Source organism: Adiantum capillus-veneris, chromosome 21, assembly GCF_014529385.1.
Source record: "Adiantum capillus-veneris isolate H3 chromosome 21, ASM1452938v2, whole genome shotgun sequence".
In the NCBI taxonomy this organism is placed as follows: Eukaryota; Viridiplantae; Streptophyta; class Polypodiopsida; order Polypodiales; family Pteridaceae; genus Adiantum; species Adiantum capillus-veneris.
In genome coordinates, this window is record NC_140951.1 from 161212 (window position 1) to 178476 (window position 17265).

The 17265-nt window shown below is 42.8% G+C and overlaps 1 protein-coding gene and 1 pseudogene across 1 annotated transcript; both read right to left on the reverse strand.

The window, feature by feature from the left end:
* Window positions 1-5834: 5834 nt before the first annotated feature.
* On the reverse strand, window positions 5835-9753 carry LOC147430436 (putative pentatricopeptide repeat-containing protein At3g13770, mitochondrial). Its single transcript, XM_086493069.1, has 2 exons — window positions 9263-9753; window positions 5835-9183 (listed from the first exon to the last, which is right to left on the reverse strand). The coding sequence occupies exons 1-2, from the start codon at window positions 9341-9343 to the stop codon at window positions 6526-6528; spliced, it is 2739 nt and encodes a 912-aa protein (XP_086349195.1). The 5' UTR covers window positions 9344-9753; the 3' UTR covers window positions 5835-6525.
* Window positions 9754-11160: 1407 nt separating this feature from the next.
* On the reverse strand, window positions 11161-12109 carry LOC147430437 (uncharacterized; annotated as a pseudogene).
* Window positions 12110-17265: the final 5156 nt, after the last annotated feature.

Here is a 17265-nt window from a genome sequence, read left to right on the forward strand (position 1 = left end):
GGGATCGATAGCGTGCTCATCTATCATAGAAAATAGATCATTGTGATTTTCTATGGATACTGCATTTACTCTCGGTCTTCTTGAGAGTGCATCTGCTACTTGAGTATGCTTGCCAGCAATGTGAGCAATATGAAAATTACATTGCGAAAGGAAATTTGCCCACCTCATTTGTTTGTCGGAGAGCTTGGTCTGTGTCATGAAGTACTTAAGGCTTTGGTGATCCGTCTACAGAATGAAAGGAGTCCCCAGCAAGTAGTGCTTCCACGATTCTAGAGCATGTAGAACTGCGAAGAGTTCCTTCTCATATATGCCTTGAGCTTGCTCAACAGAGTCGAGCCTTCGACTTTCATAGGCTATGGCATGCCCTTCTTGGAGCAAAATAGCTCCAAGGCAATCACCACAAGCATCGCAATGGACCTCAAATGGCTTTGAGAGATCCGGCAATGTAAGCACAGGTTGAGTGATAAGCTTCTCTTTAAGCTTTTCGAAAGCATTCTTCTCCTTAGTGGACCATATATACCTAACGTTTTTCTTTGTTAAGTCATGTAATGGTCCCGTGATTTGTGAGAACTTTTCTATGAAGCGTCTATAGTATGCACACATACCTACAAAGCTTCTTAGTTCATGTAGATTCCTTGGATTAGGCCATCCTTTTATTATCTCTAGCTTTGATGGATCAATTTGGATGCCATCTTGAGAGATAATGTGACCTAAATACTAAATCTCTTGTAAGAAAAATTCACTTTTCTTTCGATTCATATAAAGTTTACTCTCTCTTAAAACTTGAAATATTACGTGGAGGTGTTGCTTGTGTTTGTCTAGTGAATTAGATTACATTATTATATCATCAAAGAACACTCCAGTAAAGGTTCGGTGAGGCCTGAATAGCTTCTCCATCAAGCCAAAAGGCATGACAATGTACTCGTAAAGACCAAACGTAGTGCAAAATGTAGTCTTTACAACGTCTTGATCAACTATTCTTATTTGATGGTAGCCACTTTTTAGGCATTCCTACTGAAGTAGGTTGACCCTTGTAGGTTATCAAATAGGTCTTCTACCTGTGGAACTGGAAACCTATTCTTGATACTTATCCTATTTAGTGCTCTATAGTCGACACACATACGATATGTGCCTTCTTTCTTTTGCACTAATAACATTGGTAAACAAAATGGAGATGAGTTAGTCCTAACCATGCCCTTCTCAACTAACTCATGCACTTGCCACATAATCTCCTCTTGCTGAGCTTGGGCAACTCTATAAGGAGGTTTATTAGGCGATGAACTTCCTGGAAGAAGTTCAACTGCATGGTCTTCATTGCCTCGTTTTGGAGGTAGTTCACAAGGGATATCGTCAATAAAAACATCTTGGAACCCTTGAGGAAATTGGATAACTCTAAGTCCTTTTGATTGTTTATATTTTCTTTTGCTAAAGCATTAGGTTCATTTTGAGAATCTTTAACAAAAATCATGTACACAGAAATAGAGCTCTTTATTGACTTATTGAAAGCTTATGTACAAGAGGTATAGTACTACCCAACTCCTTAGCATCTATGTACATATCTTTTTCCCTGAACCTAAAGTAGATTTGCCTTTTAGGGAAGTTAACATTGGCAGCCATGCGATCAAACCATGGTGCCCCTAGGATTACATCCTCGTGCTTGAGAGGAGAGATAAATAAATCCTCCTTGTCCACATAGCTTTGGATATGGAGCCTCAATTTTCCAATTAAGGGAGTGACTGAGGCTTCTTGCTCCTTGAAAGCACCATCGACAGGTAGGACATCTCCCATCTCATAGGCTTGGATGCCTAGCTTGGTGGCCAACTCTGTGGATATGAAATCGTGAGTAGAACCAGGGTCAAAGAGAATAAAAGCATCATGTTCTCTTACCTTTTCCCAAGCATAGAATAGAGGAGATCCTTTGTGATGAGCATCCTCTCCTTGAATTTTGACCAAGGTAGCACTAGGAGGCTCATTATGTGTATTCTTTTGGGGGCAAGCACGATAGGCATGCCCTTGCTCCCCTCACTTGAAACAACAGTTATCTTTTTGATAATGATCTAGCTCTTCAAGAGAGAGTTTACTTTTGCCTTTATAAACTCCCTTCTCCTTAGCTTTGTTGTTGTTGTTGTTGCCTTTGGGAGACTTTTGGACATTGTCCTTCCCCTTAGGCTCGTTACGGTCCTAGTTTTCCGTGGGCTTAAGATTTCTCTTAGCCCCTTGTTTGAAATTGATTTGTGAAGCCACCATGGTATGGTGTATGATAACAGATATGGTGCGTGGCCTTTGCGAGTTAACATTCTCTGCCATATCCTCAGTTAAACCCGCACAAAATTGTTGTTTTTGCTCTCCAAAATCCATCTTTTGAAGACAGTGGCTTTGAGATGTAAATCTCAAAACTTGTCTACATATTTGAGAATCGATTAGTAGGGAGAGAGCTTCAAGCTTCGCCATTCGGTGAGTACTTTGTCTTTGGCATTGGTAGCCAAAAACTGCTTCATGATGGAAGCTCTTAAATCTTTCCACGTTCGTGAAGCTTCACAGTTTGCTCATAGGCTAGACCACCATTGCCTGGCGGACTTTTGAAAATGCATAGCTACATGACGTAGCTTAGAGGACTCCGTAAAGCCCTCATCTCTGAACACCACATTGAATTGTTGGATAAAGACCAAGACTTTTTTCATAGCACCAAAAGTGTCATCGTAGGTAAGGAAAGAGATGTTCTTTCCTCCCTCTTTTAACTTTTTGAGCTTGGACGACCTCCTCCATGCGGCATAGGATTTCTTATGGCCTCTTCTTTTAGGTGGTTCAAGGGTTGCACCATCACTTTATTCAGAAGAGGAAGAGTATGAGGAGAATGGAGAAGAGCGTGACCTCTTTCTCGCCTTTTTCTTCCCTTGTTCCTCCTTGTCTGCACCATCACTTTCTTCAGAAGAGGAAGAGGATGAAGAAGATGGAGAAGAGGGTGACCTCTTTCTTGCATTTTTCTTCTCTTGTTTTCTCTCGTCCCTCTTTGAATTATGGTGTAGAGAAGTGTGCGATGGTCTTCTCCGTTTAAGGGGTGTTGGAGAGTGTTTTTCCCACCGTCTTCATGGAGCCATCTCCGTCGAGGTGGCAGGAGACTCAATCCTTTCTTGTTTTTTTGGTGAGGGCTCTACCGTTGAAACTTGAGTTCTCCTTTGGGAAGAAGATGTGTCATTGAGTAGTAGATTTTTGAGCACTTCGTACGGATCCTCTTCTTCTTCCCTTATCGGAGAGAGTCCTCTTTTGGAAGTCTCACTAGGAGGCTTCCTAGGTACTCTCTCTTCTTGGTGGGGAGTTTGGAGAATACCATGGATGCGCAATTGCTGTAGCACTTCACCTTGGAGGGATGGGTTGCCCAGGGCTTGTTGAAGCCTAGAAACAAGATAGTTTACAAGCATAGGGGCATCATTAGTTTCTCTTTCATTAGCAAAATCAAAGCTACCAACATTCATTTCAATATTTTTTCCTTTGTCAGTAATACTAGCAAATTTTTGGTGTAAACTTTTACTTGTACTTTGGCACTTCAAGCCCTAGTTGCTACTCCTCTTGACCTTCAAAGATAAGCACTCAAGCATCTATACCCGTGGCTCGAATATTATTGATTGCAAGGAGTAGAAGAGAGGGTTCAATAGAGCCAAGAGAGCACTGGTTCCTGTAAATCTTCTAATATCTCAATAATGATTAAGCCATAAGCAAGCCCCGTAGGACTCTATTATTAAGACCATAGCTCTCGACGGTGTCCCCGTTAACTGCATAAAGCAGGCATGCTTCAAGGATAAAAAATCCCTACTCTACTTACTCTTTTGCAATTAATAACACCAATCATTTGTAGCAATCTTGAGGACCTCTCTTCTTGAGCAAGAAAAGAGAAACCAATAGATCTGATACCAATGTAACACTTAATGCACTAGTACTTGTGTGTAGCGGAAATTGATAACATAGTGAGCATTTCATTAAGAACAAGTTCGTAATGAGCATAGAGAGAGTACTGAATTGAGAAAGCAACATAGCAATTTACACCTATCTAATTTGGCATTGACAATACTTGAAAAGAGAGAGAAATAGAACAATTGACAATTGTTGAGGATTGGATGTACATGGAGCCGGTCCCCCCTACATAAAGGCTTTGTATTATAGCTTCTCCCATCAAAGGAGACTTTTGTACGATACAATCTTTGTGTTCCTTGATAAAACTAGTTTGTGTAATGGAGATGGAAGCTTCATACACCAAATTATGCTTGAAAAACACACCTAGTGCCCCTAGCCTCAGTCCCAAGACCTCACACACCTTTAAAAATGGTGAGAGCTAGCAGGGAATGAGGATAGATTGAGAGGAAGAAGAGGTATCTTACGAGAAAGAAGTATTCTCCTCACATAATCACTCTAATAGCATAGCTTAGCTTAGTAATTAGCATGGTAGAAGAGATGAGCATGCCATTGAAGCTTGGCTCTTGGTTGGATTTGCATTCCATAGCCAAGAGTGTTGGTGTAGGCCTCTACTTCTCAATGCCTGGAGAAGGAGATGGAGTTCTTCTTGCACACATGAGTTGTGTGTGTGTGTGTGTGTGTGTGTGTGTGTGTGTGTAGCATTGTGTTTGAGTAAAATGTAGCCTCTTCTCTCATCTTGGTCGATCCCTCTTGCTAAATGCTCATGATAGCCTTCCATTGGCTCCTTCAAAGCTTAGGCAATCACAAATTACAAGCATAGTTAATAGCCTTTTGACAAGTGTCCCCCTTTCCCCTTTTGTGAGAGCTTTAGGTATTTAAATAATTCATCTAACCTCTCATTGGACCTTTTTGTCTTCTAAGCCAATAGGAAGCATGCAAGCCATTGGGCTGTTGGATGCTCATTGGACCCCTTGGTAGACTGTCCAATAGTCTTCTAGGGAGCTTAATTTCTATTGGTGCACTATATGGCCATCCAATAGGATTTGAGGGGAGGTTGGGGGCAATTGGCTTAGGAGCTTGACATGTGTCCAGTATTCCCTTTGTGTAAAAGGGAAGCCTTGGAGTGTGTGTGTGTGTGTGTGTGTGTTTCTCTCTCATCCCCTACAAAATGGGCTCGCCCCCTCCTTTTTAGAGATGTGGGAAGACTTTTTAGTCTTCCCATGACCATTCAATTCCCCTATGCTTTGGCCATTGGATAAAAGATTTATTTTTGGAACCTTAGCCTATGAAAGTTTTAATGGAGCTGAACCTTAGGTCTTTTAACCCCCATTGAAGCACATTGCTCTTTTACAAGCTATCCCCCTTTGGATCCCTATTTTTTCTCCTTTGGATTCCCTAACAAAGACGGACAACCTTACCAATATTTTAGCTTTTACTCTCCTGGTACTTCCCCATATTAAATGATCTATTTAACATGAGAAAATCATTTGGGAGTATTAGATATTAGTTTTTATGACAAATCTAGTCTCGACTGCTCTCCTCAATGAAAACACTGCCACTAAAGACTAACCCAACGTAAGTGTATGCATCTGGATACTCCACTAACTCCTGGCTATAAAAAAAGACGGGTGTTGATCTCCTCACCCATTGTGGTGTGGTACTAAATACCATAACTTTGGTTTTGCCAAGGTTTAGGGTTGAGAGAGAGAGAGAGAGAGAGAGAGAGAGAGAGAGAGAGAGCACGCGCACACATACAAACACTATGTTGTATATGTGCACATGCATGTATGTGGTTGCCTCTTCAAAGTTAACCTCTTTATTTGAGAAAAGCATGACAATCGGTTAGGTTTTCAAGTAAATACTCGACATATGCACAAGTATGTGCACACACGTACTCATGCGTGGACACACATACATGCACCACCTAAGAGAAATCTGAGCTTTCGATTAAAGAAACAATAATTTAAGTGTATGAAATTAGCAACGCCAGTAGGGCTGCCTAATGCTTGCTCATACCCTGTATTCAGAGCGAATTCATTTTGATTTGAGGCTCCCCTTTTGACGCTATACATCAAGGTGGTGGTTTTCATTGCAGAGGATGTCAGCTCGTATTTTCGAAATTCAACCAAAGACTATGCACGAGATTCAATTGCTCTTTTCAAGCATGATAGTTTCCATATCTGCAAGGGTATTCAGGAATGCCAAACTTTCTGATACTTTATCTTCTTGATTGGAGCATCATGTCTTGTGGATTATCTTCTCACAGTCTGACCTGATGATTCACCTGCATTGCACAAAGATTCTAAAGGCACGAGAGCTCGAATGAGCACACTTCTGAAGGCACATTACAGGCTATTTGATATAGCCTTCGAAGCCTTTTCTGTGATTTCTGCAGCCCTGTCTATATACACCAAGAGCTCATTTGGATAAATGTATTTCAAATGGTTGTACTACAACCTGAAAAGATAAGTTCATCTTCTGAGACGAAACCAAAGGCAAACTTCCATATGCAGCACCAATTACGTTACCAAGTCCTGCTCTTTAAGCTGATTGCTTCACATTCTGGGATGAAATGACAGTAACTCTGGTTACGCAAGGTCGTCAAAATTTGCAGCTTCAACCACATAACAGAGCACAGCATAAGAATTCACCAGTAGTCCCCACAATAACACTTTCAACCTTCGAAAATATGAAGGCGATTCGCATCTTTAATTGTGATTTACGAGACTCTAACTTTGATATAAGCGCAGTAGCAGCATGGCAATCACCACACACCTGCATGTTCTTAATGACTCGTATTTCTTTTCCTTGAGGTGTATTAATAAGGGCACAGGCAACAGCCAACTTCTCGCTATGCCCACACAGTACATCCTTCTTTGCATCATCTGTAATGTCTTGTGGTGCCCAATGCAGACTTGGGGACCATCCCTGCTGTGACAACCTGAGGGTAATCTCTTCTAACTTTTCATAGATTTGTCTCCTTTGTGCATGCTCCTTATCACCAACAACAAATGCATGAACTTCACCACACACATCATCAATCCACCAACTACGACCTGGCTGCTTCCAAGCAGCACTTTTCACTCTCATAGCTTCAATCTTTCGCGCCTCTTCTTGCATGCCAGCAGCTGCATAAATGTTTTCCATACAAACATATGCTGCAGCATCACGTTTATCTAGTTGTACTGCATGCTCAAAGGCAAATTTAGCTAGCTTCACATTTCCCCATTTTCGACAAGCACCCAGAAGAGAAGACCAAACAGGAAGATGATCTGAAGATGGCATCCTCTCAATTACCGTCATTGCCCTGTCAAAATGTCCCGCACGACCAAAAAGATCGATCATACAAACCTGGTGCTTTATGTCTGGTGCAATGCCATGCACCTTCTTCATGTTCTCGTAGTACATTTGACCCTCATCCACTAGACCTGAGTGACTACACGCGTTGAGTACACAAACAAAAGTAATTGAATCTGGAGAGATGCCTTCGTGTTGCATTAACTGGAAACAGCTCAGTGCCTCCTCAGCATGCCCTTGTTGGGTATATCCTCCAATCAGTGCATTCCAAGAGAATATGTCTGGAGTGATGCCCTCTCTTTGCATCAGACGAAATCCCTCCTTTGCCTCATCCCCCTGACCGTGATGAGCATATCCTGCAATGAGAGCATTCCAAGCGACTACATCCCGCACAGGAAGCTCATCGAGTACTTGTAGTGCTTTCTTGAACACACCGCATTTCGCATACATGTCAATTAAAGCAGTGGCAAGCACGAGAGTCTTTTCTAAGAGCCCCTGACTAGCAATCTCGTCATAGATTTTCTTACCCTTGTCGACATTTTTTGTAATGCCACATGCCTTCAAGATGCAAGCATAGGTAATTGCATTTGGAGTTATGCCCTCGCATCGCATAAGCTCATAGCATTCCAGAGCTTCTCTACCTTGCCCTTGTTCCACATACCCTGCAATAAGTGCTGACCAGGAGACTACGTTGCGAACTGGAAGCTTATCAAGCACTTCTTGTGCTTTCGTTAGCACACCACACTTGGCATACATATCGACCAAAGCAGTGCCGAGTACTACGTTTTCTCCCATAAGATCTTGCCTAACAATCTCATCATGAATTTGCTTACCCCGACCGACTTCTTTTGTGATGCCGCAGGCCTTCAAGATGCAAGCATAGGTGACTGCATTCGGGGAGAGGCCCCCTCTTTGCATCTTTTCATAACAGCTCAGAGCTTCTTTGCCTTGCCCTTGTTCAGCATATCCTGCAATCAATGCTGACCAAGAGAATACGTTCCGGTTAGGAAGCTCGTCAAGCACTTGTTGCGCTTTCATGAGCATGCCACATTTGGCATACATGTCAATCAAAGCAGTCCCGAGCATGACATCTTTTCCCAAGAGCTGCCGACTAACAATCTCATCATGAATTTTTTTGCCTTTATCAACGTCTTGTGTGATGCCACAGGCCTTCAAAATGCAAGTATAAGTGACTGCATTGGGAGAGAGCCCCTCCCTCCTCATCCGCATAAAACATTGCAGTGCTTCCTTACCCCTCCCCTGTTGCACATATCCTGCAATCAATGCTGACCAAGAGACTACATCTCGAACAGGAAGCTCGTCAAGCACTTCCTGTGCTTTTGTAAGCTCGCCACATTTGGCATACATGTCAACCAAGGCAGTGCCAAGCACAACATTTCTTTCCAAGAGCCCCTGGCTGGCAATCTCATCATGGATTTGTTTGCCCCTATCCACTTCTCGTGTGATACCACAGGCCTTCAATATGGAAGCATAGGTGATTGCATTCGGAGAAAGGCCATCACTTCGCATCCGCTCAAAGAAATCCAGAGCTACCTCACCTTGCCCATGTTGGGCACATCCTGCAATCATTGCTGACCAAGAAACCACATCCCGAACAGGAAGCTCATTAAGAACCTCTTGTGCTTTGGACAGTGCACCACACTTAGCATACATACTGACTAAAGTGCTTCCCAAGTAAGGGTTCTTCTCAAGTAACCCAGTCGTGCGAAGAGCATTATGTAGTTTCATGCCCTCGTACAAATCCTTCTTCTGGGCACAGGCTTTCAGTGAGGTCACAAAAGAAAGACAAGTTGCTCTCTGTTCTTTCCCCTCACATGGCTCTTCATAGGTAATGCTCGAGATCAGAATTCCTCTCTTGCTCAGCTCCTTGCGAGCCCACGAGGAATTGTTCTTGCCACCAATCCACAATGACTCCTGGGTCGTTTTATGCTTGAAGTCGGGGGATGTTGAGCAGCTCTGTGAACAACAAAGATCAGGTCAGCGTTAGACACAACAGGAGCACAAAACGCTAAACCATAAAGCCACTGTTGAATACCTTAATGCAGCGATTGTCCCACCACTGAGAGGGGTCACTAAAGTATTTCCTCCATAAAATGTCCGTGTGCCGTTGCGCCATCTTCCCCTCTGGCTTGATCTGCTCGACTGTTGGAGTACACTCTAATAACGTGGGTTAATACAATAAGGGGACAGGCGCCTCAGAATGCTCTCAATATGTTTTACTATGTAGAGGGCACTCAACTAAGTAACCCCGGCGGGGTATTGAAGGAAGCTTGCGCCATCTTCCCCTCTGGCTTGATCTGCTCGACTGTTGGAGTACACTCTAATAACGAGGGTTAATACAACTAGTCTTGCTTGGTGGGCCTGTTATTAGAGATTATAGGGTTGGTTACCGTTAAGATTATATCCAAGCGAGGTAGTACTACTATGTCTACATATTGTGGAATACGCTTAAACAGGAGCTCTTGTACACAGACAATTAACTGTAACTTCTTCTGCCCTCTATTCCCATGCTCTGCTTCCTAAATACTGGGTTACATCGACTGCCAAGACTGGGTGTCTTGCAAGATCCAGTCTTGGTTTGTTATCACAACCGACTGTTCATCCGTCGAAGATGCTTACAACCTGGCCATGTGGAAGCGCCAACAAACTGGCCATGTGGTGATTCCACACCTCCCCACTAGAATGAAGAGATGACGAGTGTGCCTGATTCTAGCTAAGGGGGCTTGAATTGTAGGGTTTCATCCTTACAACATGGGCAGTAGTGCATGAATTCTTTTCTAGATGTTGTAGTCGATATGTATTAATGCGGATTCGTTGTAGAACCTTGTAGGGACCAACCCAGTGATGAAGCAAGGATTCACTTAAACCTGGGCGGCGGACTGGATAGTAGAGTAACACTAGTGATCCATCCGGATATTCCACAGCTTGGCGGCCTTCATCATACTGTTTTTTCTGTCTACTTTGAGCTTGATGTAGATTATTGATGAGTGCTTGTCGAAGGAGAGGTTGGTGTTGTTGCATGTACAGCAGCCAATCTGTTGCATCGGCTTTAGTTGGCTTGACTTGAACTGTATGGAGGTCAGGAGGAAGTCGGGGATCACGACCATACAATGCACGGAAGGGGCTTACCTTGGTGGATGCTTGGACTGATGTATTGTATGCATGTACAGCAAATGGTAGCACCTCATCCCAATTGTGGTGTAAGGGGTCTACAAAAGATGCTATGACCTGTTTGATGGTGCGATTAAGTCGCTTTGTCAAGCCATTTGTTTGTGGGTGATATGGAGATGTGAACAGTTGTTGGATTCCCAAAGCCTGGGTGAGAACATGCAAGACTTCACTTTTAAACTGGGTACCTTGATCTGAGATAAGTTGCAGTGGGCATCCATGATTGAAAATCACCTTTTGTAGTAAAGCCGCGGCGATAGTAGAAGCGGTAGCATCTGGAATAGCAAGAGCTTCACACCACCTAGTTAGGTATTCTATAATGACTAAGATGTAGCGATTACCTGAGCTAGATGTAGGAAATGGACCTATCAAATCCCAGCCAACCAATTCGAATGGCTCATTTACGACAATGGGAGACAAGTGTCCCACCTGTTGTGTGGGAGATTTGATGCTTTGACAAATTTCACATTGTTGTAAGAACTGTGAGATTGACTGTCTCATTTTGGGCCAATAATAGTGTAACCTGAGTTTCTGTAGTACCTTATGAAAACCCAGATGGCCGCACAGAGGGTGTGAATGGTAGAACTGCAGATAGGTGGGTTGCAGAGCTGTGGGTACTACAACCCGGGGTTGTTGATTAGGGGCTGTGTAGAAAACCACATTGTCAATGAGAATGAAACGACGTTGTTGAGCCGTTGGAAAAGGAGACCGTATCTGGCTAATGAGCTCATTAATGTGAGGATCTTGCTGTTGGAAAATGGCCATCTAGTCCATTCGAACTGGTAAGTCTGTGGGTGGGGGAGTAAATTGAGTGGCTTGGCATTCAGCTCTGGACAATCCATCTGCAATGAAATTTGTGGCACCTTTGCAATAAGTAATGGTAAAGTGGTATTCCTGTAAAGCAAGAACCCAGCGCAATAGGCGACCAGGAGGGTGCTGTTTTTGAATGAGCGAGATTAGAGGCTGATGATGAGTCTCCACTTGAACATTTCCACCATGTAAGTATGGATGAAATTTTGCAAAAGCCCAAACAATTGCAAGTAACTCCTTTGTCCATAGGTGTGGGAAAGGCATCTGTACTTTGAGTAGGTGGTGGGGATTGTGAAACAAGAATAGTTTGCTGATCATGTTGGATTGTACCTTCTATACGTTGTGCAATCTGGATGGCAGACTGGAATGTCGTGGGTCCCTGATCACGTACCCTTCGAGATATGTCATGTCGAAGCCGAGGCCACAGGAAGAAAAGCTTCATCTCCTCGGACATGGTAGGATCCGCACGCAGGAGGAGTTGGTTCATCTTGACAGCAAATTGCGCAACGGGCTCCTCCTGTTGTTGCTTGAGGGTTTGCAGTTGTTGTAAAGCCGTCTGTGTGACATTCTGATGAGCGAAGTTCTGAATTAATTGGGTCTTCAGAGCTGCCCAATTCTCTTTGACTGAATCATCCTGTTGGACAAACCATGTTGCAGCTACCCCCTCAAACAGTGTGCGGGCCTCTCTGGTTTTCCTTGTGTCAGACCACTCATGATAGCTAGCTACATTATCATAATGGTCGAGCCAGGTGAGTACATCTTCAGTCGGAAGACCAGAGAATGACTTAGGTCGAATTTTGCTATCTGTGTTGTGTTTTTGTGGAGCGTGAGTAGAGAGGTAACTCACCAAGGTCTGATTTGTGTGATTTACCTACACTAAAATGTTTGACATGGCTTGAAACATCTGTTCTAGTGAGATCTGGTGTGGGAACTCAGGGTGCATTGATGCATCCTCGTATTGAGGGGAAGTAGGCCTAAGGTGAGGAGAGAGAGGACAGCTCATATTCGGAGCAAGATAGGAAATCTACAGACTGTTATGTCTGCTGCAGGAAAGTAGGCGAGAGAGATTCAGCAGTGCGGGATTGTGCTGTCATCTCCACCAATGTGGAATACGCTTAAACAGGAGCTCTTGTACACAGACAATTAACTGTAACTTCTTCTGCCCTCTATTCCCATGCTCTGCTTCCTAAAGACTGGGTTACATCGACTGCCAAGACTGGGTGTCTTGCAAGATCCAGTCTTGGTTTGTTATCACAACCGACTGTTCATCCGTCGGAGATGCTTACAACCTAGCCATGTGGAAGCGCCAACAAACTGGCCACGTGGTGATTCCACAATGTGGTGTACATGGAAATAAGACCAAACTAGGCTTGCTCCCTGCATCCGAGAGCAGCTCCTTATATTATAACCATCAAGCAGTTACAACCATCACATGTCCGTCCACACTAGGTGGCCAGACTCTACCTACATGACCACACACCACACCTCCCCCCTTAGGGAGAAAAAGATGGACATCTTTTTAGAGTTTTGGGCTGAGAAAGGACTCGACACAAAGGGATCAACTCAAACGCCTCATGCGGGGGGAGTGATTATACGATGGCTTCGGGGCTAAGGGACTGAGCTTGGGGGGCTAGACTCGTCATCATGCCGATCATCATCAAGGCATGGAACACGAACATCTCGCTTATGCAAACATCAGGTCGTTATCCCGATGTAATGGACAAGACGAGGAACGACTAAGGGCTAAATCGTAACAAAATATATTTTTTGCGACATACATCCCTTCTCGAAGGAGTTTGGTGTGATGATAATGGTCATTCAACAAAAACTAAATTGCGGCATGAACTAAAGATGAAAAGACTATCACTAAACACATAATGAAAGCTTGAGCTTCATGACTGTAGCACTGCTTCATGAACAGCAAGACTAGAAGGTTGGGCACCTCTGCAACAAAGCTGCACCAACTCTTGACGATTCGAGCATGTTAAAAACAGAGAACAATTGAAAACCATCCGCAAACCAAGACAACATAATATCCCAAGAGAGCGGGACACAAAGCGGACTTTGACAGTACATTGTTGTACGAAACATTGATGAAAATCAAGGCATGATAACCAGCTAGCCCCTCCTTTGCAGAGGGGAGCAGTAGGAAAAATTAGTCCAACTTTAAGATTGAATTAACTGTAACTTCGTCTGCCCTCTATTCCCATGCTCTGCTTCCTAAATACCGGGTTACATCGACTGCCAAGACTGGGTGTCTTGCAAGATCCAGTCTTGGTTTGTTATCACAACCGACTGTTCATCCGTCGGAGATGCTTACAACCTGGCCATGTGGAAGCGCCAACAAACTAGCCATGTGGTGATTCCACAATATGAATGTTTTCCTAGTATAACGGAAAGTATTTCAAAAAGAATTTTTCCATTCAATGGTTGGTAGCACAACACATAGGCTCACATTTTTTTGAAGGTGAAAATGTATTTTGCCTTTCTTCTTTTATAGTTGTTTGTGTTTTGCCTTTCTTCTTTTGTAGTTATTCCCAGTACAATGAATGAGGACAATGATACATGTAACTTCACCGTTTGCCGCACCGATTGTCAAGTCGATATTTTTAGTGATCATGCAATGCACGCAAATTGCGATCGAATCCAACTCTGTAATAGGACTAATGTTTGAAGTTCTTAAAGTCGAAAAGAATGTAGTAGGGCATATCTTACGTTTAGCACGATTTGGAAGATTGTTGAATAGTCTATTAAATAGAGCTTATATGAATGAGTTTGAGATATTAAGAGAGAACATATATTATTTTTTTGAATAATACACTAAAGACATATTTGATAAAGATTAATGAAAAACAGATAGTCTGTCTATGAACAGTAAAATTGAGATTTTTATTAACATCAGTATTTTATATTTATGTGTTTTAGCTTAAAATGCATGAATAGGCTTAAAATAAGTTGAAAAAGTAGTGGAGACCCAAAAATAGAGGTTTTATGAGTAGCGACCTAAAAGTTGCGTTTTCAGCCAAATAAAGACGTTTTTCGTAATTCTGTCTACACTGTCTTGTAGACTAGACCTATTCCCGTCGTTTTGAGTACCTGGATTGCTCTGTTCTGAGTTCGTTTGTAAAAGTTATGATGAAAACAAACAGAAGACAGCAGCAGTGTAGTATACACAGGGACAGGCAGACATACAACATCATACAACTCTCCCTGCTATCAACCAAAAAGTGGATTTGTTTCTTCATGGTAGGCTATTGCAATTGAGATTATGAAGGTACATAATTATGTTTGTTTACTTTGATTATCATGTTGAATTGGTTGCACAAGTATGTTCTTTTGGCTATTTTGTAGGCGATGCAGAAATCAATGTGTGAAACAGGATCTGTGCAAAGTGTCATGATAAAAATCTAACCTTCACGGATCGCTTAGCGATCACGTTCTTATCTTATTCTTGCAGGTATACTTGGCGCGCAAGTCGAGTCGACCGAACGCCAAAAATAGAAAAGCGGCTATTTTGAGAGGCCGCATGTTTTTGGAGGAAAAAGGAGAATAGAAAGACGGGTGGTGCGTTTTGGGGATCATTCACCGATCTCTCTTCTGCCAGTGCGAGTGCGAGTGAGACGCTGCATGCAAGCGAACTGAAGCTTGGGGGTGGTCGGGAGGTTTGAGCTCCGTACAACGGAGTGCGCCCATATATTTTTACTCCTCTGTTGTATCAAACACTATCAATATAAAGATCTATTTCTCTGTCTTTGCTGTCTATCTCTATTATTCTGTTCCTGTGACAATTGGTATCAGAGCAAGCGGTTGATTCTGGACATGGACGGATACGAGAAGAAGATAAAGGAGCAAGAAGATCTGATTCGGCGGCTACGAGAAGATCTGAAAATTTCAAATCGGGAGCGTGTTGAGGCTCTGCGGGGCAAGGCAGCACGAGACCCGGATATCTATGTGGAACTTAATGCCGCATAGGAAAACGAAAACCATGCTATTCCACCATGACACAATAATCAACGTGTCGGCGCTTGGGCACCTGGCGGTGGTGACGGTGGTGATGATGGAGATGGTGATGGTGGGAACGGTAGTGATGGACGTCGAGGTCGTCCACACGAAAGAGAGCGGGATGGCGGTGAAGCGAAAACTAATGAAAGGAGAGGACGAAGAAGGAGTACCTTTTATACGCTTTCTAAAAAATGGAGCTTTACAAGTTTCAGCAGCAACTTGAGGACGAGCCAAGTCTTACTGTACATGAGTATAAGGAGAAGTTTTTGCGACTTCACAAGTATGCACCTGAAGTAGAAGGACAGGCGTTGACAAACAAATTTATCGAAGGACTGCATAAAGACCTGTATTATCAAGTAAAGGGTGCAGGGGCTACCGATTTTTTGGATGCTATTGCGAAGGCCGAAAATTATGAGAAGAAGGTGAAGTATGAGAGCCGCAACCCTACTCCAAGCAGAATTATATCTACCGGACATAGAACGTAGAATAGGCCTTTTCAGACAAACACTGAGTTTCCCCGAAGGAATTTTATAAATAATCAGAGAAGACCACCCAATAATTTTTCAAATCAGAATCAGAATTTCAATCGAAATCAGAGTACAAATCAAAATGCTGTAAACAACCGTAATCAAAATTTGGGTCAGAATGATGCAAATCAGAATCAAAGAAGACGACAACCGCTGCGGTGGCAACATGATCCTGCTTTTCTAGAACGAGCAAGGAAATTTGGGTTATGTTTCCGTTGCGGTGAGCAAGGTCACAAGACGTTCGAATGCCCAAATAAGGAGATCGATCAGGCGGTTCTTGCACGAATGGAAGCCAATATGAATGCGATGGACACCACGATTGAGGAAGCGAGCGAGGAAGGTAAGTGCTCTGAAATTCCTATGAAATGTATGACAACGTTTGTTCATCATTTAAAGGCATCCGTTATAAGAATTCGGGGTAAGATAGGAACTGAAATTGTGAATTTTCTCATTGATTCGGGTAGTACGCATTGTTTTATGTCTAACAAGCTTGCGCAGACTTTGACATTGAATTCTGATTTCCACATTAGGAGACCTGTAGAATTGGCCAATGGAAAGAAACATTATACACAGGGTCATATTCAAAACTTACCTTTTTTGCTGAACAAAGAGAAACATTCGGGAGAATTTTATGTTATTGGCATGGGTGAACGGAATGTAATTTTGGGAATGGATTGGTTGGCTGCGAATCATGCATTGATTGATTGTGAGAGGGGTGAGTTGGTTTTTAAAAACAGAGATGGTCATGCGATTAAAGCTGAGGAGAGAAATACTAAATCACTTCTGATTTCTGCCATGAAACTTTTGAGGGGGGTGAGACAAGGGTGTAGGGTGTGAGACGTTTCTTGTGTTTGCTAAAGAGATTAAAGAGGATTCTGGGAATAAACAGAAAGAGGCAAATCCAGAATTTGTAGAGGATCTCTTACATGAATTTAAGGATGTGTTCCCGGACGATCTTCCTTGTATGCCTCCACCTAGAGCAATAGACCACGCCATAGATCTATATCCAGGAGCAACACCTTATTCAAGAGCTCCCTACAGGTTCAATATTGATGAACTTAAAGAGCTCAAGATACAACTTGATCTTTTGAAAAAGGGTTTCATTAAACCTAGTGTATCTCCTTGGGGTAGTCCTGTGTTATTCCAAAAGAAAAAGGATGGTACATATAGGTTATGCATTGACTACAGGGGATTAAACAAACAGACCATTAAGAACAAATATCCTCTTCCTCACATAGATGAATTGCTTAGCCATTTGAGTGGTGCCACAATATTTTCAAAGGTCGACCTTCGTTCTGGCTACCATCAAATCCGCATCAAGGCCGAGGACATTCCAAAGACTGCTTTTCGTACACGTTATGGGCATTATGAATTTACAGTTCTTGCTTTTGGTTTGACTAATGCACCAGCAACTTTCATGTGCTTAATGAATAATATTTTTCACCCGTGTCTTGATGACTTCATTCTGGTATTCTTGGATGATATTTTTTGTGTATTCTAAGAATGAAGAAGATCATGCATTGCACTTAAA